Source organism: Emiliania huxleyi (assembly GCF_000372725.1).
Source record: "Emiliania huxleyi CCMP1516 unplaced genomic scaffold EMIHUscaffold_1, whole genome shotgun sequence".
Taxonomy (NCBI): domain Eukaryota; phylum Haptophyta; order Isochrysidales; family Noelaerhabdaceae; genus Emiliania; species Emiliania huxleyi.
Window position 1 is genome coordinate 2602699 of NW_005202428.1, and position 24780 is coordinate 2627478.

The 24780-nt window shown below is 65.3% G+C and overlaps 8 protein-coding genes across 8 annotated transcripts in view; 4 read left to right on the forward strand and 4 right to left on the reverse strand.

Moving 5' to 3' along the window:
• EMIHUDRAFT_447576 (hypothetical protein) overlaps positions 1-1730 on the forward strand; it is a gene marked incomplete at both ends in the record, with an annotated part of 3077 nt that extends 1347 nt beyond the window's left edge. Inside the window, 5 exons of the mRNA XM_005794450.1 lie at positions 1-79; positions 156-258; positions 412-561; positions 837-977; positions 1056-1730. Coding sequence (XP_005794507.1) covers positions 1-79; positions 156-258; positions 412-561; positions 837-977; positions 1056-1730 — 1148 coding nt within the window. The remainder of the gene's footprint in view (positions 80-155; positions 259-411; positions 562-836; positions 978-1055) is intronic.
• Positions 1731-1872: 142 nt separating this feature from the next.
• EMIHUDRAFT_194785 (hypothetical protein) lies at positions 1873-2835 on the reverse strand (the record flags this gene model as incomplete). Its single annotated transcript, XM_005794451.1, has 1 exon — positions 1873-2835. One exon carries the CDS (start codon positions 2833-2835, stop codon positions 1873-1875), a length of 963 nt encoding a protein of 320 aa, XP_005794508.1.
• Positions 2836-4853: 2018 nt separating this feature from the next.
• On the forward strand, positions 4854-5625 carry EMIHUDRAFT_431938 (hypothetical protein). The gene is made up of 3 exons (XM_005794452.1): positions 4854-5152; positions 5230-5313; positions 5388-5625. The coding sequence occupies exons 1-3, from the start codon at positions 5030-5032 to the stop codon at positions 5484-5486; spliced, it is 306 nt and encodes a 101-aa protein (XP_005794509.1). The 5' UTR covers positions 4854-5029; the 3' UTR covers positions 5487-5625.
• A 698-nt stretch (positions 5626-6323) lies between these two features.
• Positions 6324-7833, reverse strand: EMIHUDRAFT_420280 (hypothetical protein; the record flags this gene model as incomplete). Its single annotated transcript, XM_005794453.1, has 4 exons — positions 7120-7833; positions 6874-6982; positions 6673-6745; positions 6324-6408 (listed from the first exon to the last, which is right to left on the reverse strand). Exons 1-4 carry the CDS (start codon positions 7798-7800, stop codon positions 6324-6326), a joined length of 948 nt encoding a protein of 315 aa, XP_005794510.1. The 5' UTR covers positions 7801-7833.
• A 194-nt stretch (positions 7834-8027) lies between these two features.
• Positions 8028-10480, reverse strand: EMIHUDRAFT_447579 (hypothetical protein; the record flags this gene model as incomplete). The annotated part of the gene is made up of 5 exons (XM_005794454.1): positions 9446-10480; positions 9067-9271; positions 8756-9011; positions 8602-8673; positions 8028-8445 (listed from the first exon to the last, which is right to left on the reverse strand). The coding sequence occupies exons 1-5, from the start codon at positions 10436-10438 to the stop codon at positions 8028-8030; spliced, it is 1944 nt and encodes a 647-aa protein (XP_005794511.1). The 5' UTR covers positions 10439-10480.
• A 1462-nt stretch (positions 10481-11942) lies between these two features.
• On the forward strand, positions 11943-14345 carry EMIHUDRAFT_194789 (putative cellulase; the record flags this gene model as incomplete). The annotated part of the gene is made up of 2 exons (XM_005794455.1): positions 11943-13450; positions 14102-14345. The coding sequence occupies 2 exons, from the start codon at positions 11943-11945 to the stop codon at positions 14343-14345; spliced, it is 1752 nt and encodes a 583-aa protein (XP_005794512.1).
• A 1866-nt stretch (positions 14346-16211) lies between these two features.
• On the reverse strand, positions 16212-18250 carry EMIHUDRAFT_194791 (hypothetical protein; the record flags this gene model as incomplete). The annotated part of the gene is made up of 2 exons (XM_005794456.1): positions 16212-16744; positions 16852-18250. The coding sequence occupies 2 exons, from the start codon at positions 18248-18250 to the stop codon at positions 16212-16214; spliced, it is 1932 nt and encodes a 643-aa protein (XP_005794513.1).
• Positions 18251-18462: 212 nt separating this feature from the next.
• Positions 18463-22626, forward strand: EMIHUDRAFT_461085 (hypothetical protein; the record flags this gene model as incomplete). Its single annotated transcript, XM_005794457.1, has 3 exons — positions 18463-19950; positions 20269-21269; positions 22570-22626. 3 exons carry the CDS (start codon positions 18463-18465, stop codon positions 22601-22603), a joined length of 2523 nt encoding a protein of 840 aa, XP_005794514.1. The 3' UTR covers positions 22604-22626.
• Between the last annotated feature and the right edge of the window lie 2154 nt (positions 22627-24780).

Genomic DNA, 24780 nt, shown 5'->3' on the forward strand with positions numbered 1-24780 from the left:
GCCGGCTCGAGTACCTCTCGGCAGTCTACCCCGGCGTGCGGGGCCACGTCGGCGACTTGCGACTCGTCCGCATGAAGACGTCGCCTCCTCCCGCAAACAGCCCCCCCCACGCCCGGCCAGCAACCTGACCGCCACGCCGCGAGAGACTTGCATAGGCACCTCTTCCGCAAGGCCTACCGCCCGCGCCGCCTCACCCCCGCCAAGCGAAACGCCCTCCGCCGCACCACTGCGCTCGGCCCTGTCCGGCCGGCGGCGGAGGCGCCGCTCCGACCCACCACCAGCGCACCAGCCCACGCCCCACTCCCGCTACCCCTCCCCCGCGTGCCCCACCGCCTCGCGCCGCTCTGCAGCAGCCCCACCACCACCCGCCCGGCCCCGGAGCCACGGAGCGAGCTGCCGCCTCTCGAGTAGGTTCCCGCGGGCGCCAACGCCTTCAGAGAGGGGGAGCGACAGCTCGCGCGCTGGCGGGCAGACCTCGCGCGCGAGATTGAGAGCGAGAGGCGGGCGCCAAGAGGCATCCTCGGTGCTCACAGCGTCGGGCGCAACCACCCTGTCCGGCGGGTGCTGCCGCCGCAGACGGCCCCGCCTCTGGCCGCGCCCAGCAGGGCCGCCCCGTCTTGAGACACAGCTCACAGGAAGGATGCTCTCTCTCACACATTGTTTGTATGTTCTGTATACTGTCTGCCTGGGACGCGTTACGTTTCTTCGTGCAACATAAAACTCGCGCGTGGCCGGTGTGTGTGAGTGTGCGTGGGTGTGTCGTGCGCCGGGATGGCGCAGCGGAAACAAACAAAGATCCGGTGTGCGCGCGCAGCACCCGCCGCGGCCTCTCGCAGCTCGCCGTGGAGCGCAACTGGTGGAGCTTCAGCGTCAACCCGACGCCCATGGGCAAGCAGTTCATTGTCCAGCCCCAGTCCCAGTGGGAGAGGGACAGGGAGCGGCAGCAGGCCAAGGAGGGCAGTACCCCACCGCAGCCTGTGCCTGCTGCCACCTCCGCCGCGGCACCGCCCGCAGCACCGCCTGCCGCCGCTGCAGCTCCGGCCGCAGCACCGCAGGCACACCCGCAGCACCAACAGGTGCAGCAACCCCAGCCCAACGAGTCGCCCGAGGGGTGGACCAGGGTTGGGAAGGGCGGCATGCCGGACAGGTTCACCATGAGGAACCCTGGCCGCAAGCCGCCGGGCAAGGCGGTCAAGCGCAAGCCTGACCGCCAGCCCGCACCCAAGGGAGGTGGACCCCCACCCCCCTCTCCCAAGGTGAACAAGAACAGGCTGAGCGCGCTGGGCGCTGGCCCTTCTGGCACCAGCGGGAGCCACGAGCGCGCACCACCGCGCTCCCCCTCCCCCTCCTCGCCGCCTGCCAAATCACCGCGGCCGTCTGCGCCTGCTTCCGAGTATGACTCCGAGTTCGACTTTTCCGACGCTGAGGCGCAGGATAGGACGGCAGGGGTCGTACACGACGCAGTTCAGCAGGCTGTGATGCAATACGGCTATGACGACGAGCTCTTCCAGGCGTGGAGGGACGGCGAGATACGGCGAAAGGACTTGCCGGAGGAGGTGGTGGCTATGGCTTTGGACCTTTGCGAGAGGTGGCGAGCGGAGCAAGAGCGGTGTAGGCGCGTCCACGCGGCGCAGCGGCTCTCCCGCGACCCCGGCCCCTCTCGTAGCCGCAGCCGTAGCCGCAGCCCCAACTCTTGCCGCTCTTCCGTGTCGGGTTGTGACGAGGGGTGAGGGGACACGGATTGAAGTATGAAGATCCCTCACACCAAGATCGTGCAGGGCGGGGACACATGTCCCTAAATCCCATCTCGTCTCAGAGTTTGCCCGTTTTATTTATTTATTTATTTATTTTAGCACCCGCGGCGGCCGCGCTCTATCGACAGCGGCATGCGCTCTGCCGTTGCCGCGAGGCGAACTCCACGAAGCGTGCGAGCGGCGGCTGCTCGCGCAGCTTGTCCAGCGTGTTGAAGCGCTCGGCGAGCACCGCGTTGGGCGCGAACCGGTGGACGGTCGAGTGGCAGAAGCGGCAGAGCATGGCGCCGTACGAGTGCAGGAACTCGCGGCTCGGCTGCGGCGCCGGCCCCCCGTCACTCGCGGCCTCCGCGACGCCATGCGGGAGGCACTTGCCGAGGTAGCGGCTGTGCGTCGCCACAGGCACCAGGTGGTGGAAGGTGAGGGCGAGAGAGCGGCGGCAGAGCTCGCACTCGCCCTCCGCCTCGGCCGCATCCTCGTCATCGGCGATTTCCGCCAACGGCACCACCTTTGCTCGCGACGTCTCCTGCACCTTTTGCCACTCGACGAAGCGCACCAGCACGAGCGGTGCGCCTCGGCCAGACGGCGGAGGAATCAGCTTCACCACCCGCGCCTCGTGCCACTCCTCGTCCTCCTCCAGCACCGCCAGCACCGCGACGCCCTCCCTCAGAGGCGGCGGAGGAGGAGGCTCGTTGCACACCACCCTGTGCCGCCGGAGCGCGCCCAGCAGCTCTGTCGCGCCCGCCCTCTCGGCTGCATCGGCGCCAGCGTCCGCAACGTCAGCGTCCGCTACGTCGCCAAGCGGTACGCCGAAGTCGGAGCAGAGCTCCAGGAGCACGCCGATCCAAGCCTCGTCGCAGTCGGCGCGCCGCTCGCTGCCGTACTCGACGAGCGCGGCGGCAAACGAGTCGCGACTGTCTGCAGCGAGCTCAAGCCCTGCCTCGGTTGCGGCAGCGATAATGGCGCGGTGCTGCAGCTCCTCCGGCAGCCCCGCCATCAGCGTGAGCCAGACGCCCACTGCGGCGGGCTCTGCCGGCACACCACGCGCCTTCGCATGCTTGTGGCCGTAGAGCTGCTTCGGCATGCTACGGTCGGGGTTGCGCGAGGGAGGTGGGGGCCGTTGGCGATTGAGGGTCCAGGGAAGTGCCTCGGAAGCAAGCAGTTCGGAGACCCGACTGCGGGTAAAAAGAGAAAAAATTCACGGAATTTTGATGCGCGACGAGCGCGCTCGAGAGGCGGCCGCGGGCAACGCGGAGCTTCCGCCGGAGGACGACGCGGTCGAGATGGCGAGCGCCTACTGACACTAGTCACCATTCTTACAGTGGTGTAGCTTGCGCATCGGCTGCAGCCTCTGCTGGGGCGGAATGCGCGGAGTTTGCGGCGCGATGCCCTCGGCGAGTACACGCTACGTGTCTGCCGCAAGCTCTCCTGCGCGCGCGTGATGTGTGGGACGCGTGCGCTGCGCCTAACGTCGCGATTTGGCAATAGGCGCTCGAGCCGGCGCACAGCGGGCGGGGGGGTGCGCCGCGCAGGGGGGGTCGGGGGGTGCGAGAGGGGGCGTGGGTCGGGCGCGCACCGGCAGGCCCTGGGAACGGCCGTCACGTCGAGGAGGGGGGCTGTCGGTGGCTCGAGCGGCGAGGCGTGCCGCTCTGCTGCGCCGCGTCGACAGCCCCTCTTCCGAGCCTATATAACACATTAGACAGACCCCGGACACACACGAGCCGAGCGGAGGTGCGGAGCACGATCACCACCGATCAGTCGATCAGACGCTCAGAGAGGTCAGAGCCAGCGTGCAGCGAGAGAAGAGCGAGGGAGGTAAGCTTAAGGGAGCATGAGAAGGGGGGGGCGCGAAAACACACACACACTACACACAGGTCCGGCCACGACGAGTGTTTTGTGTTCTCTCTCGCGACGTGTGGTTCACAGTCCGAGTCCGAGTCGTGTGTGGATGTCAGTTAAAGTATCCGTACGCGACGAATGGCTGGTAATACTGGGGTACATTAGGAAGTCAGCGCCATACTGCCATACCAGGGAGCGACAAGGACTCACACTGCTGTGTAAAAAGGAACAGGTCCCCGCCAGGCGCGTGATACGCGAGTGTGGTCTGTACTAGGTTGTCTTTTAGCTTAAGGGATCTTAGGGATGGGAGAGGCGAGCGCCTCTCTCTCTCTCTCTCTCTCTCTCTCTCTCTCTCTCTCTCTGACGCTGCCCGGACAACGTACGTAAAGCGGCGGGACCTCTGTGATATTACACTGTGTGAAGTAAATAAGTATGAAGGCGAACACACAGTCAGAAGTCAGACCAACGACTGTATGTATGTATGTAGGAAGGTCAAGAACAGCCAGGCTGGGACTGGACACCAACGCGGTATGGGTGGACGCTGGACAGATGATGACGACACGCACGAGCGACACACAGACACAAACATCTGTGTCTTGATTTGCCAACAATATACCTACAACAAGACACACTAACGACGGGACGCAAGACGCCACACCCTCAAGAGAGTGTAAACCCACAGCAAACATGCACATGCTTCGCTTCGCAATCCTCGCCGCCGTTTGCGCTGCGCACGGCAGTTGCCTGTCCCGCGTGAGCTGGAGCCCGGCCACCTGGCAGCACCTGTACGCGCTGCTCGCTCGACCGGTGGCAGCTGACCACGGCAGGGCGCCCGTGGCAGCCTTCGACGCTGACGGCACCCTCTGGTCGGGCGACGCGTTTGGTGCGCTCGGCGCCGAGCTCGTTCGACGCGGCCTTGTCGACCGCGAGGCGTGCGAGCGCGTTGAGGTCGAGTACGGCCGCAGCCAAGGCGAGGAGCGGCGCAAGTGGCTGCTCGAGTCGCTGGCGCTCTTCCGTGGGCTCAGCGCGGAGGATCTGGTCGACGCGGGCGAGGAGGCGTGGGGCCGCGGCGACGGCGCAACGGGGCTGGGCGCCACCCTGCGGCCAGAGATGAGCGATCTCGTCAACCGGCTCCGATCGGGCGGCTGGCGGGTGCTCATAGTGACCGCTTCGCCGGCCGAGGCGGTGCTGCGCGGCGCGCAGGCGGGCCGGCACGAGCGAGCACTGCCTTGCGTGACACGGGCTTGGGAGGCTGTCCTGGTTGCAAGAGCGTAGGAGCTCGGCATCCCGGAGGGAGACGTGCCCCTCGTCTCGCCGACTGAGCTCTCGACCTGGCGGAGAGAGTTGTGGGCGCACGAGTCGGACGCTGTGAGCAGGTGCTCGGGGTGCGGCTCGAGTTCGACCCGGGCGGCCGGGCGACCGGGCTGCCCGCGCCGAGCATGCCGCTCACGTGGTGCGAGGGCAAGGCGGCCGCGCTGGACGCGTACGGCGTGGTCGGCGGTCGGCTCTGCCTCGCGGTGGGCAACTCGATGGACGACGTGCCGATGCTGCGCCGCGCGCAGGCGGACGATGCTGCCCGGGCTGCGGCCCGTGCTGCGAGTGTGAAGCAGCGCCTCCTGACGCCTCTTGATGTGGGCAGGCGGGCATACTGTGTGTCCCTCGCGGCAGTACGAGCGAGGACCGTTGGACGGGCGAGGCGGAGGGGGCGCAGCGCCTCGCGAGGGTGGCCTCCTCCGGGAGGTGGAGCCGCGCGCCCCTCGGCCGCCTCTCGCTGCAGCCGACGCCGTCTCTGCGTAGGTCGCGGCCGAGGAAGGCTTCTGGCTGCACGAGGCGACGCAGGGGCGGGAGGAGTACCTCCGGCTCGCGGCAGAGGCGGAGGCGAGCTGCGAAAGCTAGCAGCGCGGGCCGCGCGCGGTTGAGAGGGCTCACGTCTCAGTCGAAGGTCTCAGTGAGCGGCGCGGGCGCGTGCGCACGGACGATATGCTGCTCCTTGCACGCCGTAAGCAGTTTGCTAGAATGAGCACACGCACTGCGACATGTTTTCTCCAGAACTCCACACCCGCGGGCCTCCCCCGCGCCGCGGCGCCGCGCGGCGCGGACGGGACCGCGGTCCCCAGACCGCCAAGCCAGAGATGTGCCCCCCAGACCCTGCACGGCTTTAGCCCGCCACAGAGCCCTAGTCCCTAGACCCTTCCCACAGGCACAGCCACAGGCGCCCCGACCCTCCACAAGCTCCACCATCGCGGCCTCGGCACCGCCATGGTGAGACATGTTTTACATTTTTGACCACAAAAATAGAGGTGCGTAGGGTCTACGGAGTACACGTCTGCCGCATATCCTACATAATGATTAATGTGCGCAAGCCGCCACAACTGAATGGAACCGCAACCGGGGCGCGTGCACCTGCAGTCCTGCACGCCGAAGATACAATTTTACCCTCTCCCCCCCCACGGGCAATCGCACACTTCATGCGGGGTGGTGAGTGTCCAGCTAGCAGGCAGCAGCGCGGCGCACTCAGCGGCGCGCAGTGCGATACAAGCCGAGCGCGCTGCTTGCTGGCTAGGAGGCCCGCCCGCAGGCGAGATCCCGCACGGTGCGAGATGGGAGGGGAAGGGGGGGGGGGCAGGAGGCCAGGTCCGGGGAGAGGACGGGAGGAGGTGAGAGGAAGTTAGGGAGGGGGCGGAGGGGGGGGGAGGGGGGAAACGCCACCCGCACGACGTCGGGCGGCGTCCTCTACAGCCCGTCGACCGCCACGGTGTAGTCGTACTCGATGGTAGGGATGACGGAGGAGATGAACTTGAGGAAGAGGAAGAGGTACCTGGGGGGCGGGGGGCGGGGGGGGGAGTGGGGCAAGGCAAGAGAGGGAGAGGAGAGGGCAGGGGAAGAGAGGATAGAGGAGGAGAGGAGAGGAGAGGAGAGGAGAGGAGAGGAGAGGAGAGGAGAGGAGAGGAGAGGAGAGGAGAGGAGAGGAGAGGAGAGGAGAGGAGAGGAGAGGAGAGGAGAGGAGAGGAGAGGAGAGGAGAGGAGAGGAGAGGAGAGGAGAGAGGAGTATGAGGCCAGGAGCGAGGGGGGGGAGGCGCACTGCGGCGGCTTGGCCTCTCGCCCCGCGGACTGCAGCTCGGCGACAAGCTTGTGCATCACCGACGCGTGCTTGCCTGAGGAAAGAGGGAGGCGGGGTCAGCTTCTGCACACGCTTAAGGCAGGCTGCCCCGCGGCATTGCAACGGCGAGGCAGCGGCGGGCCCGCCCTGCCTCTCCCTCTTCTCGGCTAAGGAGAGGCGGACATGGGTGGATGCTCATGTGCAGCCCTGCCCCCTCGGCGATGTGCGGGTGCGACTCGAGGGTGACTGTCTTGAGGGCGTGGTCGGCGGAGACGTCCTCCAGCAGCTGCGCCTGTGCGGGAGGCAAGCCGAGCCGAGAGTGAGCGGGAGAGGGAGGGAGCGGGAGTGAGAGATCGAGAGAAGAGAGACAGAGAGACGAGAGACGAGAGAGGCAGACAGAGGCAGACAGAAGCCGCGCGCGCGTCTCTCCTGCGTGAGCGGCTGCCGCGACTCCGAGTAGCCGTACAGCCAGACGCGCCCTGACTGGTAGTACTTGTCGTAGGTGATGGTCACGTCGTACGTCCGCGTCTTGACGATGCCGCTGCCGCCGCCCAGCGCAGAAGGGTCGTCCGCCTCCACCATCCCTCCCATCTCCAGCTCCGCCTCCCCCGCCGCGCCGTCGGCGCCGCCCGCGTCCTCGCTGCCGCCGCCCGCCGCCGCGCCCGACGGTCCCGCGACGTCCATGTGGGCGACCGCGTCGGCGAGCATGTCGGGCGCCTCCTCCTGCCGCTCGACCTTGTGGTTCGCGTGCGTCAGCGACCAGCCCTCGTCCCCCTCCCCCTCGTCGCCGTCCACCAGCATCTCCGCGTCCGCACCCGACGCGAGGCTGGCGGCGCGGCGCTGGCACGGGACGCTGCGCGTGACGAGGTACTGCTTGTTCGGCGGGAGGAACGGGCGCGCCTTGTCCGGCTCGCCAGCCTGCCAGGACCACGTCGGGCAGCGCAGCACCAGCTGGTCGCCGGCCTCAACAAACTCGTCCGGAGTCAACACACCCTTCTCCAGGAACTGGGAGGTGGTGAGGACGGGGGTGAGGTACTCGGCCGTGCCGAGCATCGCGTTGCGGCCCATGTTCCAGAGCGCGCCGCTGTAGGTGGAGTGGCCGCCTGACATCGCTGATGAGAGGATGTGGAAGGGCCAGTGTCGGGCGGCAGCGGGCCGGCCAGAGAAAAGAAAACCATGCGGCAACTGAGGCCTATCGTGTGCGTCGCCCATCTCTCCCTGGAGATGACTGCTCTATTTATTTATTGCCGACACGACTGGTGGCGCCTCTCGCTCGCGCTGCACAACAGCAGAAGGACGTGCACACCGGCGTAGCATCATGGGCCCGTCCCTTGATTCTACAGCGCGCCCGCCTTGGCGTCGTCGTCCTCGACCCGCCAGAGGCGCAGCTTCCCGTCAACGCCGGCGCTCAGCACGCGCAGCGCGTCGTTCGAGTACTGCAGCGCCGTCGGCGGGGAGGGGCCGTGGCCGTGCGGGATCGTCTCGAGAGTGACCCCGCGGCCGACGTCAACGATGGAGGTGCCCGTCGCGGTGGCGCCCACGAGCCGCTTCGCAAAGGGCGAGAGGGCGACCCGCTCGAAGGGTGTTCCGTGCGGCGCCTTGCCGCGCCCGACCTCCGCCGGCTCGGCGTGCCGCAAGTCGGTGCGCACGACAGACCACTCGGCGTCGCGGGCGGCGACGGCGAGGTGGACGCAGTCCTGCGCGAAGCTCGCCGCCGTCACGCCGCGCGAATGCCCACCCACGCAAAAGACCTGCCTCAGGCCGGTGGGCTCGGCCGCGTCGCCGCCTCCTCCGCCGCGCGCCACCACCTCAAAGACCGGCACTTGGCCGTGCCGCACCGCGACCGCGCGGCCCGGCGCGAGCTGCGCCGTCGCCGCGACGGCCACGAGCTTCGAGTCCGCGGAGATGGACGCGCCCAAGACGGCCGCCTGCTTGGCCGTCTCGCGCGCGACCAGCGAGCCCGAGAGCGACCAGAGGCAGACGCTGTGCGGCGCGGCAAGGGGGGGAGGGCGAGGGTCAGGCAAGCGGGGGGCGGCGCCGGCGCGGGTCGCGGGTGAGGTCGCACCTGCGGTCGCCCTCGGAGCCGACCGTCACTATGTACTGCGAGTTTGGCGCCAAAATCGCGGCGCTCAGCGGCGCGGGGTGCACCGCCGCCGCGTCGAACTCCCGACGCAGCTGCAGCTTGGGCGAGAGCGAGTAGGCGAGGAGGCGGCGGCCGGCGGCCGTCGCGACGAGGACGTTGCGCCCGCTGGCAGAGATGGAGCATGCCGTGCCAAAGTCCAGGTGGACGTTGGCGATGAGCGGCGTCGGCAGCGGAGCGCCTAGGGACGACCAGCAGCAGTCTCGGGGCGGTCCAGGAGAGGACGAGCGGCACACGCTGCGGATCGCCTGAGCCCGCCTGCCGCAGGCCGCTGAAGACGCGCAGCGTACGGTCCGACGAGACGGCGGCCGCGAGAGCGCCGTCCTGCGAGAGCGCCGCGCCGGTGACGCCCTCGCTGAAGCCCTTGAGCGTGCAGAGCAGCCGCGGGTGGGAGAGCGGCGGCGGCGTAGGCCTCTTCTTCGGCCTCGCCGCCTCCGGACCCTTGGCCGCCGCAAGCGCAACCGCAGACGTCTCGCCGTCGCTCTCCTCCTCGCCCTCGCCCTCGCCCTCGCCCTCGTCGGCAGGGCGCAAGCGCAGCAGCTGCGACGGCACGGCAACAGCCGCCGCGGCCGCCCACCGCACCAGCCGCAGAGGCAGCAACAGCAGCCCTGCTACCGAGGCCAGACGGATGCGAGACGAGGCAGGCTCGTCCTCAAGGCGCAGCTCGCCCTCGCCGGTGACGACGCCGCCGCGCTTCTTGCGCTTGGCTGCGAGCTTCGCCGCCGCCTCCCTCTTTGCCCGCTGCCTCTCGCGCTTGGCCGCCTTGGCTTCGGCCGCGGCGGCGGTGGCAGCGGCGGAGCAGGCCGGCGCTGCGCTCTCCGTTCCGCCTCTGCGGCGGCAGCTGCTGCAGACTGTGCAGCGGAGGAGTCCGAGGAGCATCGCGCCGAGGCAGAGAGGCCCGAGCCAGCCGGCCAGCCTTCCCCAGTGTGCGTGGTTGCGCGTCGCGGCCACGTGCGGGTGGGCGATGGCAGCCTCGAGGAGAGGCTGCAGGTGCGGGTGGGACAGCGCAGCCGCGTAGGCGCGGGCGGCGAGGGCGGCTGACGAGTTGTGGGCAGCGCCGAGCATGGCGGTCGCCCTCTCCGCGTGCGGGTGCTGCAACGCCTCGGCGACAGACGCAGCCGCCGCTTCCAGCTGCGGGTGGCGCAGCGCGGTCGACACGAGATCGCTCGCCCTCGCCGCGATGTCGACGGCGACGGCGGCCGTGCTCGGGACTGCGATTGCCGCCGCGACCGCCGCAAGGAGAATGTGGGGCACTGCAGTGACCGAGACGGCGCGGCAAAAGCAGAGTGTGAGGAAAGTTGCGGCGAACATCCCCGAACAGGGCACAGCGTCTGGATGCGAGGCGATTTCGCTCACCCTCTCAGCGAGCGCCGCCGCCCCAGCCTCGCTCATCTGTGAGGCCTCCCTCTGGGCTCTCTGAGCCATCGTCGCGGCCCAGACCCACGCCGCGGTGAGCATCTCGCCTGCGCATAGGAGTGCGATTCGAGCAGTCGCAACGCAAATTTCCAGGCCTGCCCTCGCAAGCGTCTGCGCAGCCATCGCCATCGCATGCGCCGCGGCAGCGGCCGCCGCCCAAGGGTCCTCGGTCTCGCTACCGTCTCGCTCCATCGAAAAACGCTACCCGGGTACAGCTGTAGAGCTCGCGACAGCGGTGAGGTGTAGGCGCGCGGGCAGTTTTCTTTTTTAAGTGTCTCTACCAAGGTTTCTTATGACCGCGCAAGACGTATAAAGGGTGGCTCAGGGCTCTGCCCGCAAGGCGCCCGCGTCGCCGACGCGGTACCATTGACTAATCCCGGAATCACACCCACACGACTCCTCCGACACCCTCCAGGACGAGCTCCAGCGGAAGCTCGGCCTTTGGCTCTCCGCGGCGCTTCCCACCCTTCGGGTCGCGCTCGAGCGGGGCATGCCAGTCGATTTCTTCGGCGACTACCTTTACAACAAGGCCCACCACCGGCGGCCCCACGACGGCGTCCTCGCCGCCTGGGCGGACGCGATGCGCGCCCCGGCCAACGCGCCGGTCGTGCACGGCGACAAGGAGAAACCAGAGCTCACCCGGCAGTACAATGAGGGGTACAAGACTGACCTCGCAGAACCCCATGCGGGGCCAGGAGGATGCGATGAGGTGAATGAGATCAAGCTCTGGACGCCCCTCCTCAAGACCTCCTCGGCGGGCGTTGGCAACGCCTCGAGTGGCGGCACGCCCGCCTCCGTCGGCCACTCCTACGCCTTCGGCAACACCGAGGAGAAGGCCCGCCGCCTGAACATGGGCTGCAAGGCGCGCGGGCAGCCCAGCCAACCCTTCTCCCACAAGACCGGCCACGGCTACGTCAAGGCGCATCGCGGTTTCTACCACGACGCGATCTTTGTCAAGCGCAACAACTTCAACCTGCTGCTCCACGAGACGTTCGGCGGCGGCTTCTCGCCCACCGCCGTTCTCAAGCTGCGCCGCCTCCCGCGCAAAGTCGCGCGCGGCAGCGTTGACCGCACGGCCTACTCGCCCAAGTACTCGCTCTCTTTTATGTCCCACCATGCAGAGCGCATCTCTCTCTCTGTTGTGCGAGGCGTGAACCGCGCCATTCGCTCTCACCTGGCAACCCTGTCTGCACGTCTCGCGCGCGCGTGAACAGGGCTCCAGGCCCCAAATTACGTGTGAGTGTTAGAGTTGTTTGGTATTGAAAAATCTCTCTCACGACCAATAGCAACACAAAAACAACAAGCAGGGCTCCAGGCTGCCCCAAAGACGTGTGAGTGTTAGAGTTGTTTGGTATTGCTAAAAATCTCTCTCTCTCCCAATAGGAATAGCAAAATCCGAATACCGTGCAAAAACACCCGAATACCACGTTCGTTTCGCCCAGGGGTCACTTTCGGTCACACCCGACGACCTCGAAAACAAAAATTAGAGTTGTTTGGTATTGCTAAAAATCTCTCTCACGACCTCGAGAACTAGCCGGGGCAGTCGGAGAAGGGGCAACTCCGTGCACTGACGGTCGGCCGCCAGAAAACACTGCGTGGATCGCGTCACACCACTCCTCGCTACCCAACGCGGCCAAAGGATATCCACCTCGAGAACCTCGAGAAGGCTGTGAATACTCGAGCCGGGTTCGGTGCTATGTCGCGCTCGAGCAACAACCGCAAGCAGCCGCTCGACTACGGCACCGCGGCCGCCATCCGAGACCTGTGCGTGCACCAGGCGTGGCACGCGGTCAACCTGGCCAGCGGCGTGCCCTCCGACGCCAGGTGCGACGCCGAGGCGATGAACGAGTCAATCGAGCGGCTCGAGCACCTATCCACGCGGGCAATCGAGCACGCCAAGGAGCTGGCGAGCTCGTGCGCCTGGCACGCCGCGCTGCAGCGCATGGAGGAGGGCTACCTCGGCAGCGGCCGGGTTCCGGCCGCCTCGCCCTTCTCTTCGTCCGACGCGGCGGCCGAGGCGATCGAGCCGCTCAAGGTGGTGCACCGCACGCTGGCGCCCTCCAATGGGGACCTGTACGAGCTCGCCAGCGGCGCCGCGTGGTACGCCGCTAACGAGCGCTCTGGGCTCGAGGACGAGTCTGCTGCGAGCCTGGTCAGCATGTGCCGTGCGTTTGAGCGGCTCTACCGGCTGCAGCGCCGCCCGTGGCGCGGCGTCAACCTCGGCGGGTGGCTGCTGCTCGAGCGGGGCCCGTCGGCACCCTTCTACGAGGCGAACGGCATCGTCGGCGACGACGGAGAGTGGGACGCCACCGAGGCGCTAAGCCGAGACGGCGGCTCCGGCGCCGTCACCGCTCTCGCCTACCACCGGCAGAGGCACTTTCGGGAGGGCGATTTGGCCGAGATTGCGCGGCGCGGCTTCAACTCTGTCCGGCTCCCCTTCGGCTACTGGATCGTGACCGGACCGACGCACGGAGACCCGTACGTCGGCCCCTCGATCGAGCTCATCGACGCCGCCGTCGAGTGGGCCGCCCGGCACGGGCTGCAGGTCCTTCTCGACTTGCACGGCAACCCGGGCGGAGAGACGGAGGAGAAGGTCTGCGGCCGAGCGAAGCCGGACTGGAGCTGGGAGGACTGGAGGCGCGACGAGGCGCTCGAGGTGATCGCGCTCCTTGCCGATCGGTACAAGGAGTACGACCATGTGACCGGGCTGCAGGTTTGCAACGAGCCGTCGCGCAGCTGCCCGCCCTCGGAGCTGCTCGCCCACTACATCGAGGCGGTGGCGACGGTACGCGAGGCGGGCATGCCGCCCGAGCGGGTGTCGGTTGTCTGCCCGTGCTACTTCCTCGAAGAGGACCGGCGCGACTTTCTCAAGGAGTGGCGCGAGGCGTGCGCGGCCGGCGAGCTCGACGGTGCGGTGCTCGACATGCACCCGTACTTCTTCACTCCGTGGTCGAACGAGGTGACGAGAGGGCTCGTCTCGGACCAGGCGCGGGAGGAGGCAGAGTCGTGGGACTTGCTGCCCGCGTGCGTGGTCGGCGAGTTCTCTGCCGCGTTCCACACCTACCAGGGAGAGCCGTGCTGCGACCGCTCCGCCGAGGGGCGACAGTTGCTCAACGACTTTCTGCGCGTGCAGCAGGACGCGTACTCGCAGCATGCGACACACGGCCACTTTTACTGGACGTGGTCGGATGGGGCGGTGGGATGGTCGCGGCAGGCAGCGTACCTCGACGCTCCAGACGCGGTGCCAGAGGAGGACGAGGACGAGGAGGACGAGGAGGGCGAGGGGGAGGAAGAGGACGAGGAGGAGATGGACGAGGCAGAGGACGAGGAGGAGGAGGAGGAGGAGGAGGAGGACGAGGATATGGGCGAGGAAGGCGAGGAGGAGGAGGAGGATGGGGAGGAGGAGGAGGAGGAGGAGGAGGACGAGCAGATGCAGGAGGAGGAGGAGGAGGAGGAGGAGGAGGAGGAGGAGGAGGAGGAGGAGGAGGAGGAGGGGGAGGGGGAGGAGGAGGAAGAGGGCGAGGACGGCGAGGACGGCGAGGAGGAGGGCGAGGAGGAGGGCGAGGAGGAGGAGGAGGAGGGCGAGGAGGAGGAGGAGAGCGAGAGCGAGGACGGGCGCGGGCGTCGGGTGCGGCGATCTCGAGCCTCGTCCCGTGCCTCGTCGCCGTATGCCCTACGCACGAAGCGCCTCTCCGGCAGCTAGCGCCACGGCCTCTTCATGTCCCAGCGACTGGCGAGGGTCTCCGGCGCGGGCCACTGCGTCTGCCTCGCCCGCCGTGTTTCGCAAACCTCACGCGAGCCAACTGCGCGGCGACGCCAAGCTCTCCCGCCCGAGGGGGCCGCGCCTCGCTCCAGTGGGCGCGCCCCCGTGCTCCGGGTTGCGCTTGGGGCAAGTCTGGAAGTGCTCTATGGCTTGCTCTCCAGTCGTGACCGGCGTGCCGAGTGGATCGGCAGGGTCGGGGTGGGACCTGGCGCCGTGGAGCGTTGGATCGGCGGCAGCCAGTCGCCTGCCTCCGATCCCGCGCTCCTGCGGCCACCGCCGCGGCGCGAGTCTGACGCGTGGCAGGGGCCTGCCGTGGAAGCCTTGCCTTGGGGTTGACTCACGCGCTCCTGCGCTGAGGGTTCTCGCCTGAGAGCTCGAGGAGGCGCGCGCAGCAGCCGCCGGCCCGCCTCTCAGTTTGCACGCCGCCCAGCGAGTAGAGTACACAGAGTGCCTCTCGCTCTGTCGTCAGTTCCCGAACTCACGGTTATCACATGCACATGCACATGCACGTAAAGGGCAAAGCCGCGTACCGTACAGTGGGTAGTATTACACATTTTTTGAAGAGTTTCAGTTAACATCAAGGTGTTGCAGTGAAGAGTGATGCGAGTTGCGACACTGCGTGTCAATTTAATCTTTTCCCCTTTAGGAAGTTTAGCCTTTTCCCTCTTCGCACACACTGGTGTCGGTCCCCAGAGGCTCCAGCGTCCACCCGCCGGGACGGGACCCCCAGCCCGTGTGTGCAGTGTAGAGCGCGCTTTCCTGCGTGCCACAAGGCTGTGTGCGCAGTGTGTGTGTGTGTGTGTGTGTGTGTGTGTGTGTGTGTGTGTGTGTGTGTGTGTGTGTGTGTGTGTGTGTGTGTGTGTCATACATCGAGATCCTCTGCGGGACACCAGTAGATTTGTACATTTGTTTGTTGAGTGGAGATCGTAGATGCCGATCAGAGATCTTCCACACACAGCATCTCTCACAAAACTCAGAGTCCTTTAACTGAAGATAGAGATCTTGAGCTGCCGCCATCGTCACCTCGAGATCTCAGGCCGGAGACGGAGATGTTGACTTCGCGCCAAAGGCGCCTCGAGATCTCAGGCCGGAGACGGAGATGTTGACTTCGCGCCAAAGGCGCCTCGAGAATCGTGTGGCCGACTGGAGATTGCAAAATGGCGCGAAAAGAGGGGGGAGATCCGCTTGAAGGTGTGAAAGGAAAAGAGCACCCCCTTGGAAGGACGTCGATCCCCCCCCCTGACACGCCTCCCCCACGAGATTGGAGCAGATTGGAGATTGGAGACAGGAGATGGAGATCGGAGACCGCGCCTCCTTGTTATGAGCGCGCCGCGATGGAGCTCACCTCGTTAGTCTCTGGCATGACCGAGTTCGCCGCGAACCTGTATCCTCTAAAGACCGAGGAGGAGCTCGTGGCGCTCCTGAGTGGCATGCACCACTTCCCACCTGGCGTGCCTGAGCGTGCCCGTCGCGTCCATGAGCGGCTGCCCGCCGGGTCGGCACTCTGCTCCTCTGACGTCGGCGTGCTGATTGACCGGCTCGACACGGAGGGAGGCCTTGGCGGGTTGCACAAGCATCTCGCGCACACAAGGAGGACCCTCTACATTTCGTTCCGAGCACCAACACGGAGGCCGCGGAGCAGGCGTGTCGAGCCGCCCTCTCGCCCTGCACGCGTTGCCCCCTTGTCACATGTGATGTGCATGCACATGTGCATGTGCAAATCCGCCTGTATAGGCCTTCGTCTTTCTCGCTCGCTCGAAGCACATCTTCCGCCACAACGTGCCACATGAATGAGGCGTCCTCCCCCCCCCTCCCTCCCCCCCCCCACACACACACACAAAATTATTTGTTGATGGCAGCGCGAACCACACGATAACGCCCCCAGTTCGGCGTACACAGTCATAGACCGCGCGCGCAGCGCGCTCCGTGTTTGCATACCGCCCTGGCGGACTCGTTTACACTTCCTAGCTCAAGCCAGGCGCCCCGCAGGCCATAAAGAGGAGCGCAGATTAAAATGGCGCCGCAGGCTCCCCGGGCCGTCCGCGCACCAGTAACCTTTAAAAAACAAAAAGATCATCACAGCGGCCTCTGTGATCTCCAATCTCCAATCTCCAATCTCGATCTCCAATCTCGATCTCCAAACAATCTACCAAGCCAGACTGCTACTGCCTGCGATCTACTACTCTCTTGCAGAGATCTCGATTACTCCCACACAGCCATCCACATGGCCACACCCTCGAGCCGGGCATCTGATCGGCTAACCATCTGCCCGCGCGCATCGAGGGAACCAAAGGCCTTCATGTACACTTGCGACCGGATCTCGGCGGGCTGATCGGCAAGGTGGTGGGTCGGCCCGACTCCGATCCGAAGGAACGTGGGAGCCTCGACGGCCATGCCGTCCTTCTCGCCCTTCACCACGTGGTCGACCTTCGCCAGGGTCTGTGCGACGGCTTCGACCTTGTGGCGGAACCCGTCGCGTGGCGCCCCTGAGGCCTTGCTCCAGATCACCGACAGCTCGTCTCCGCCAGTGCGGTACACCACCCCCTTCATCTCCTCGGTACTAGCCTCCTTCACCACCGAGCTCAGCAGAGCGGCGTAGTGGTGGAGCGCGCCATCGCCTGCGACGTGGTCGATGGTGTCGTTCACGCCCTTGAAGCCCTGGATGTCGATCGAGAAGAACGCTGGATCGATGCAGATTTTTTGTCGTTTTGTGGAATAGACAAGGTACACATTTTCTACAACATGCACATGCACACGCACATGCTGCACATGTCACATGCAATGAGTAATCGTCTGGCAGGTACAGGTCGCTGTCACAGCATCTCCCTTGCGCCATTGGCACTCTTGTAGCTATTGTCCTCGTTTGGCGATGGAGCGTCGTCACACGCGCGGCACAGGCCAGCAATCATCTGCATGTCAAAGGGTGGCGGCGGCACGGACCACACGCGCACGTGCTTGCGTGCGAGCGGGTCGCGCTCGATGAGGCCGATGAGGGCGTTTGCAAAATCGGTCAACTCAAAGGCGAGCGACACCTCCGATGTGTCCACCGGCGCGCCCGCGGTCGCCGTGTTCGCGCTAGTCACGTCGTCGCGCAGCAGGCTCGCCAGGAGGGAGCGTGCGCTCACTAGAAGGCGGCACGGTCGCTGCGCACAGTTCATCGCGGCAGACACGTGGCGCTCCACGACACTGAAGGCATGCTCATTGAAGGCCTGGTCCTCCTCCGCCATCGCCTGCTCATCGAGCTCCTTCTGGTGGCGCCGGCGCTGATAGAGCGCGCCGACCGCCGTGGGGATGTCGAACATGCCATCCGGGTGCGGCGCCTGGGTGGGCGGCAGAAAGTTGACGGGCATCGGGCGGAAGCCCTGGTCGCCGATAATCGTGCCGCTTGGGCTGGCGAGCTTGCGGATCTCGCCGCGCAGATCCGCGTCGGGCAGATCGCGCGGGATGAGGATGTTGAGCGCGCATGAGCCTCGAAGCAACGCCTCATCCTTGCCGCCCAGCATGATTGGCAAAGTGGCAGCCGCGCTGCCCGGCGAGCGCTTCTTGCCGCCATCGATGGCGCGAACGATGGGCTGCACAAAGTTGAAGAAGTAGCCCATCGCGATGCCCGTGCCCGCCAGGCTGAGCGCGCGACGGTACTTACGCACGAGCGCCGCGACGTCCGCCTCCGGGTCATCCTCGAGCATGAAGAGACCGTTGATAAAGTGCACGGTGCCGATGATGAATGCGAGCTCGAACAGCTCGCCACGCGTAACCGGCTCCCTATAAGAGCGGAGGAGGCAGGCCAGCGCGAGCAACACGAGCGCGACAGCGGCGCGCGTCACGTCCTTGGCGCGCCGGGTGCCGAGCCCAAGCAGCGCGGCCCACGTGGCGAGCACAAAGGGCAGCAGCGTGGCCTCGAAGAGCATGAGACCGATGCTGCCCGTGAGTGCATGGAGAGCCTCATTGTCTTCCTCTGTACTGGCGCGGGGCGCCTTGCCCGCAAGCAGCCGGCCGTGCAGGGTGGCACAGTCGGTCGCACTGTCGGTCGCATTCACTTCCTGCATGGCGGCGGAAACGGCGTGCGCTGCTCCGCTCAACGCAAGCGCCGCAAACAGTGCAAAGTCGGCGATGCGCTTGGCGTCCCATTCGCCGACCGGTCGGGGCGCCTCCTTCAGCGGTGCTTTGAGCGCGTAGCATGCCCCAATTGGCACGGCGTCGTCGGCGTGTCGTGGGGGGCTGACGACGTTCATTGGTTGCATGTATTGCGGGCCCGATCCCTACCCGCCTTGGTGGGCCACGGCCTGCGCGGGCGAGTGTTGGGATTGTTTCTTTATTTCTCTTTGCATCTCTCTCTTTTCGCGCTTTATTTCTTAAAAACAGAAATCTTGTCTACACCGCCTCTCAACGCACACATCCCCGAAGCGAAAAGAAGAAAATCGGTTGCGCTAGCAAAGGAGGCGCGGCGGATCTCATGGGCGCGTGCGGTTCACGGAGTGTCGGCGCCGATATGCAAGAGGGTGAGCAGGTCACGCAGGAAGAGGGCAGCGAGCTTTCGTACGCGTTGCCTGTCGCGCACAAAGCGAACAAGCAGGGCATCGCTCTCTGCGACGCGTGCGCCGGCACGGACGTCGAGGCTGTTCGCCAGCTGCTGGATGCGGGCGCGCCTATCGACTACTGGGACGCAGACAACATGCCACCGCTCGCATCGGTGCTAACCGCGGCGCAGTACATGATGACGGAGATGCAGCTCGAAGGCACCTCCGCCGAAGAATGCAACTTCGCTGCGCGAGAGGCCATCTTCGCGCTGCTCATCGAGAAGAGCAGTCCTGCCGTGCTGGATCAGGTGTACTCTCTGGGCGACCCGTCGGACAACCTCAGTCTCCACTCGACCGCGTTGCACACCGCGTTCCAGGCCGGCTTCCTGGACGAGGCCAATCTGTTGATCGACCACGGCGCCTCCGGCAACATTCCAGCCAAGATGCTCCCAGACAAGGTTTTCACAGCCATCGAGTTGGTCATGAGTTCCGGGCCGCAAAGCCCGGAGTTCTTTGACACCTCCCAGCGGATCATGTGGCGACTGGACGGGTGGACGCCGCTGCACGCCGCTGCCGTGTGGGGCAAGACGGAGAAATTTATTGAGCTGCTCGAGGCTGGAGAGGTGGACACGCAGGCTCGCACGAAGACGCAGCAGCTGACGGCGATGGAGCTCGCCAAGCTCGGTGGGACTGACTTCGGGACCACCGGCAAGAACATGGAGGCGGTGTTGGAGACGTGGGAGGAGCAGCGGCTGGACGGGCTGACGAAGCTGCTGAACAAGGGAGCGTTCCTGGACGACGTAGCGAAGCTGGAAGCGCGCGGCATCGATCCAGCGTTCTTCTCGATCGACATCCAGGGCTTCAAGGGCGTGAACGACACCATCGACCACGTCGCAGGCGATGGCGCGCTCCACCACTACGCCGCTCTGCTGAGCTCGGTGGTGAAGGAGGCTAGTACCGAGGAGATGAAGGGGGTGGTGTACCGCACTGGCGGAGACGAGCTGTCGGTGATCTGGAGCAAGGCCTCAGGGGCGCCACGCGACGGGTTCCGCCACAAGGTCGAAGCCGTCGCACAGACCCTGGCGAAGGTCGACCACGTGGTGAAGGGCGAGAAGGACGGCATGGCCGTCGAGGCTCCCACGTTCCTTCGGATCGGAGTCGGGCCGACCCACCACCTTGCCGATCAGGCGGAGACCGAGATCCGGTCGCAAGTGTACATGAAGGCCTTTGGTTCCCTCGATGCGCGCGGGCAGATGGTTAGCCGATCAGATGCCCGGCTCGAGGGTGTGGCCATGTGGATGGCTGTGTGGGAGGGCGGCCCGGAGGCCGCGACGCCTGCACCTGCAGAAGCGGTGGTCGTGAAGGCCACTGATGACCAGGCTGACATCGCGGTTGACGGCGCCGATATGCAAGAGGGTGAGCAGGTCACGCAGGAAGAGGGCAGCGAGCTTTCGTACGCGTTGCCTGTCGCGCACAAGACGAACAGGCAGGGCATCGCTCTCTGCGACGCGTGCGCCGGCACGGACGTCGAGGCTGTTCGCCAGCTCCTCGATGCGGGCGCGCCTATCGACTACTGGGACGCAGACAACATGCCACCGCTCGCATCGGTGCTGACCGCGGCGCAGTACATGATGACGGAGATGCAGCTCGAAGGCACCTCCGCCGAAGAATGCAACTTCGCTGCGCGAGAGGCCATCTTCGCGCTGCTCATCGAGAAGAGCAGTCCTGCCGTGCTGGATCAGGTGTACTCTCTGGGCGACCCGTCGGACAACCTCAGTCTCCACTCGACCGCGTTGCACACCGCGTTCCAGGCCGGCTTCCTGGACGAGGCCAATCTGTTGATCGACCACGGCGCCTCCGGCAACATTCCAGCCAAGATGCTCCCAGACAAGGTTTTCACAGCCATCGAGTTGGTCATGAGTTCCGGGCCGCAAAGCCCGGAGTTCTTTGACACCTCCCAGCGGATCATGTGGCGACTGGACGGGTGGACGCCGCTGCACGCCGCTGCCGTGTGGGGCAAGACGGAGAAATTTATTGAGCTGCTCGAGGCTGGAGAGGTGGACACGCAGGCTCGCACGAAGACGCAGCAGCTGACGGCGATGGAGCTCGCCAAGCTCGGTGGGACTGACTTCGGGACCACCGGCAAGAACATGGAGGCGGTGTTGGAGACGTGGGAGGAGCAGCGGCTGGACGGGCTGACGAAGCTGCTGAACAAGGGAGCGTTCCTGGACGACGCAGCGAAGCTGGAAGCGCGCGGCATCGATCCAGCGTTCTTCTCGATCGACATCCAGGGCTTCAAGGGCGTGAACGACACCATCGACCACGTCGCAGGCGATGGCGCGCTCCACTACTACGCCGCTCTGCTGAGCTCGGTGGTGAAGGAGGCTAGTACCGAGGAGATGAAGGGGGTGGTGTACCGCACTGGCGGAGACGAGCTGTCGGTGATCTGGAGCAAGGCCTCAGGGGCGCCACGCGACGGGTTCCGCCACAAGGTCGAAGCCGTCGCACAGACCCTGGCGAAGGTCGACCACGTGGTGAAGGGCGAGAAGGACGGCATGGCCGTCGAGGCTCCCACGTTCCTTCGGATCGGAGTCGGGCCGACCCACCACCTTGCCGATCAGGCGGAGACCGAGATCCGGTCGCAAGTGTACATGAAGGCCTTTGGTTCCCTCGATGCGCGCGGGCAGATGGTTAGCCGATCAGATGCCCGGCTCGAGGGTGTGGCCATGTGGATGGCTGTGTGGGAGTAATCGAGATCTCTGCAAGAGAGTAGTAGATCGCAGGCAGTAGCAGTCTGGCTTGGTAGATTGTTTGGAGATCGAGATTGGAGATCGAGATTGGAGATTGGAGATTGGAGATCACAGAGGCCGCTGTGATGATCTTTTTGTTTTTTAAAGGTTACTGGTGCGCGGACGGCCCGGGGAGCCTGCGGCGCCATTTTAATCTGCGCTCCTCTTTATGGCCTGCGGGGCGCCTGGCTTGAGCTAGGAAGTGTAAACGAGTCCGCCAGGGCGGTATGCAAACACGGAGCGCGCTGCGCGCGCGGTCTATGACTGTGTACGCCGAACTGGGGGCGTTATCGTGTGGTTGGCGCTGCCATCAACAAATAATTTTGTGTGTGTGTGGGGGGGGGGGAGGGAGGGGGGGGGAGGACGCCTCATTCATGTGGCACGTTGTGGCGGAAGATGTGCTTCGAGCGAGCGAGAAAGACGAAGGCCTATACAGGCGGATTTGCACATGCACATGTGCATGCACATCACATGTGACAAGGGGGCAACGCGTGCAGGGCGAGAGGGCGGCTCGACACGCCTGCTCCGCGGCCTCCGTGTTGGTGCTCGGAACGAAATGTAGAGGGTCCTCCTTGTGTGCGCGAGATGCTTGTGCAACCCGCCAAGGCCTCCCTCCGTGTCGAGCCGGTCAATCAGCACGCCGACGTCAGAGAGGAGCAGAGTGCCGACCCGGCGGGCAGCCGCTCATGGACGCGACGGGCACGCTCAGGCACGCCAGGTGGGAAGTGGTGCATGCCACTCAGGAGCGCCACGAGCTCCTCCTCGGTCTTTAGAGGATACAGGTTCGCGGCGAACTCGGTCATGCCAGAGACTAACGAGGTGAGCTCCATCGCGGCGCGCTCATAACAAGGAGGCGCGGTCTCCGATCTCCATCTCCTGTCTCCAATCTCCAATCTGCTCCAATCTCGTGGGGGAGGCGTGTCAGGGGGGGGGATCGACGTCCTTCCAAGGGGGTGCTCTTTTCCTTTCACACCTTCAAGCGGATCTCCCCCCTCTTTTCGCGCCATTTTGCAATCTCCAGTCGGCCACACGATTCTCGAGGCGCCTTTGGCGCGAAGTCAACATCTCCGTCTCCGGCCTGAGATCTCGAGGTGCCGATGGCGGCAGCTCAAGATCTCTATCTTCAGTTAAAGATCTCTGAGTTTTGACTTTTGTGAGAGATGCTGTGTGTGGAAGATCTCTGATCGGCATCTACGATCTCCACTCAACAAATCTACTGGTGTCCCGCAGAGATCTCGATGTATGGCTGTGTCGGGAGGGCCACGAGGATCCCAAACGTGAGCTGTAGTGTGCAGCATGTTTTGGCTTTTGACTCTTTTGGTTTTGCTTCGATTTTCCGCGTCCCGGTGTTGCGGGTTGGTGCGGGAGCGGTTGGATGCTCCATATTTTACTGACGGCTCTGCCATATGACATATGTGAGAGCTTGCATTCGTGTGCATACTGGTGCGCCGCCGGCGCCACGATGGCAAACCGGTGTAGAGCGAAGTCGCCTCTATTTGTCACTCGCCATGCGCGTCCTTGGCTGACCCTCCAAAACTCCCTCCCCGCCGTTCGCGGCTCGGCTTGCGTATGCGGGTGGGAGCTTCGAGGACATGCAGGCGTCCCACCCCCTCCGGCCATCCCCCCGGCTCCCAAGCGCGCGGCCGCGACGCGCTGCGCACCCTCTTCCGCGCTGCACCCGCTCTTGGCACGGCCGTCGTCCGCCGAGATCACCTCCTCTTCGCGCCGCAGGTGCACAACCAAGGGCTGGCCACCTCCGTATCCATCATGATGAAGCCAATGGGCCAAAATCGGACTCCGCTCCCCGCCCAGGTGGCCGGAGGGTACACCTCGGGTCGGCGTGCTGGGGGGGGCGCCGGTGCGCAAGCCCACTTTCCGGGCGACCCCGAGGGGGAGGAGGCCGGGCGAGTGGCAGCAATTCACTGTTAGTGTCCCGGGCCGCTGCGGTACCGTTTATACGGCCCCTCGTGACGTCTTTCCGATTTTGCATTGTGAGTCGTCCTCTGGCCAGCCGAGGGGCACCAGAACGGCATGTGTACTGGTGCTGGGTGCGGGTGCGGAACGGGCTTTTTTTAACTCGCAACCAAGCATACTATACAAGGACACCCTCGGGGGGGACACTCGGCGCATGTGCGACGCGTCAGGGTGGAGTTGGCGGTGGCCGAGCGTCGTCTCCAGATCGACTCGCAGCGCGGAGTCGAGGGGTGAAGCGCGTCGCGCTGCGACACTCGAGAGCCGGCTGGATGCCGTAGGGCGCAGCCGACTTTGATGTCCTCGAAGGTCCGGTGCGCATTCGTCCTCTGAGACCCACGCGTACAGGAAAGGGGCGAGAACGAGGCCTTTTGAGGCGGACATTTTGGGGCGCGCATCCGCAAGCGCGTTCCACACAGTGGCAGCCGCCTATCTCGTGAGGGGCGTGGTTTGGGGCGGGTAGCTCCGGCCCAACCAATCCGGCCGCCGACGGGAGGGCGAGCAAAAGGGAGAGCACGCGCATGAGCCAAAATGTGCCCGTCGTCGCGGTATTGAACGTTCTCTACGACCCTCTCACCCGGTGTCGACCCGCGGCGCCCCTCCGCGGGGCGGCCCCGGTCGAACGGTGGGGCAGCGTGTACTCTGGTCACACGACCACAGCCCTTGGTGCTTGGAGATACCAACGCGCTATCCCAACACTGCTGCACTGGCTGCTGTGCTGCCGCACTGGCTGCTGTTGCACCTGAGCCGCGAAGGCAAGCCGTGCGACCGCGGCCGCAGGAGCAGGCGGACATCGCGCTTCCAGCACACGTGAGAATATCGCCGCTAAGATGGCCCATCTCGAGTACGTCGTCGGCAGCGCGGATGCTCGCCCGCACGGCCCGCCGTCGGTCGTGGTCTCGTCTTATTCTGGCGAGTAGAGGCCCCGCCCACCCAGGGTACCCCTCTCGAGGGCTCGCCGGGGCTCTGCTCCAAGAGACCTCGAGAGAGCGTGCGTGTGCCTCTACTCGCCAGCGTCTTATTTCTGTGTCAGTGCCAAAAAAGAAAGAAAACAGACAACCCAAGGGAGGGATGGGAGGACCGTGGTAGCAGGTTATTTTTTCTTTCGGGTCGGGTCGGGTTGGGGCGGGGTTGCTCGGCCTCGGGTCGGGGTGGGGCGGGGTTGTGGGCTAAAATAACAAACCCTATCTCACCGGTTATCGATGGAAACATCCGAGAGAATTCTTCGTGGCTTTGTGAGGAAAAAAGGTAAGCCTCCCGATCATTTTACTCCCCTTGGCGAACCGTGTTCCCAATTTGAAATGGTCCGCCACCCGCCAAGATCCATACGTACTCTTCCTGTATTCCTGCAACGGGCTCGCCGCATTTAAAAACTTTGTGAATAACACTTGTTTCAGCTACCAGGCGCCGCTCCCATTTAACCTTTTTGGGGACTGCTTATCTCAGACCCTTTGCCCCCCTTTCCTTTTCCTGGCCAACCTCTTGCTTCAAAAA

What these genes read in the sequence shown, in the direction of transcription:
- EMIHUDRAFT_431938 (XM_005794452.1), top strand. Translation starts at nt 5,030, where the DNA reads ATGCCGCTCACGTGGTGCGAGGGCAAGGCGGCCGCGCTGGACGCGTAC. An exon ending in CGATGCTGCGCCGCGCGCAG is followed by an intron (nt 5,153 to 5,229) that starts GCGGACGATGCT and finishes TGATGTGGGCAG; the next exon opens with GCGGGCATACTGTGTGTCCC. An exon ending in GGGCGCAGCGCCTCGCGAGG is followed by an intron (nt 5,314 to 5,387) that starts GTGGCCTCCTCC and finishes GTCTCTGCGTAG; the next exon opens with GTCGCGGCCGAGGAAGGCTT.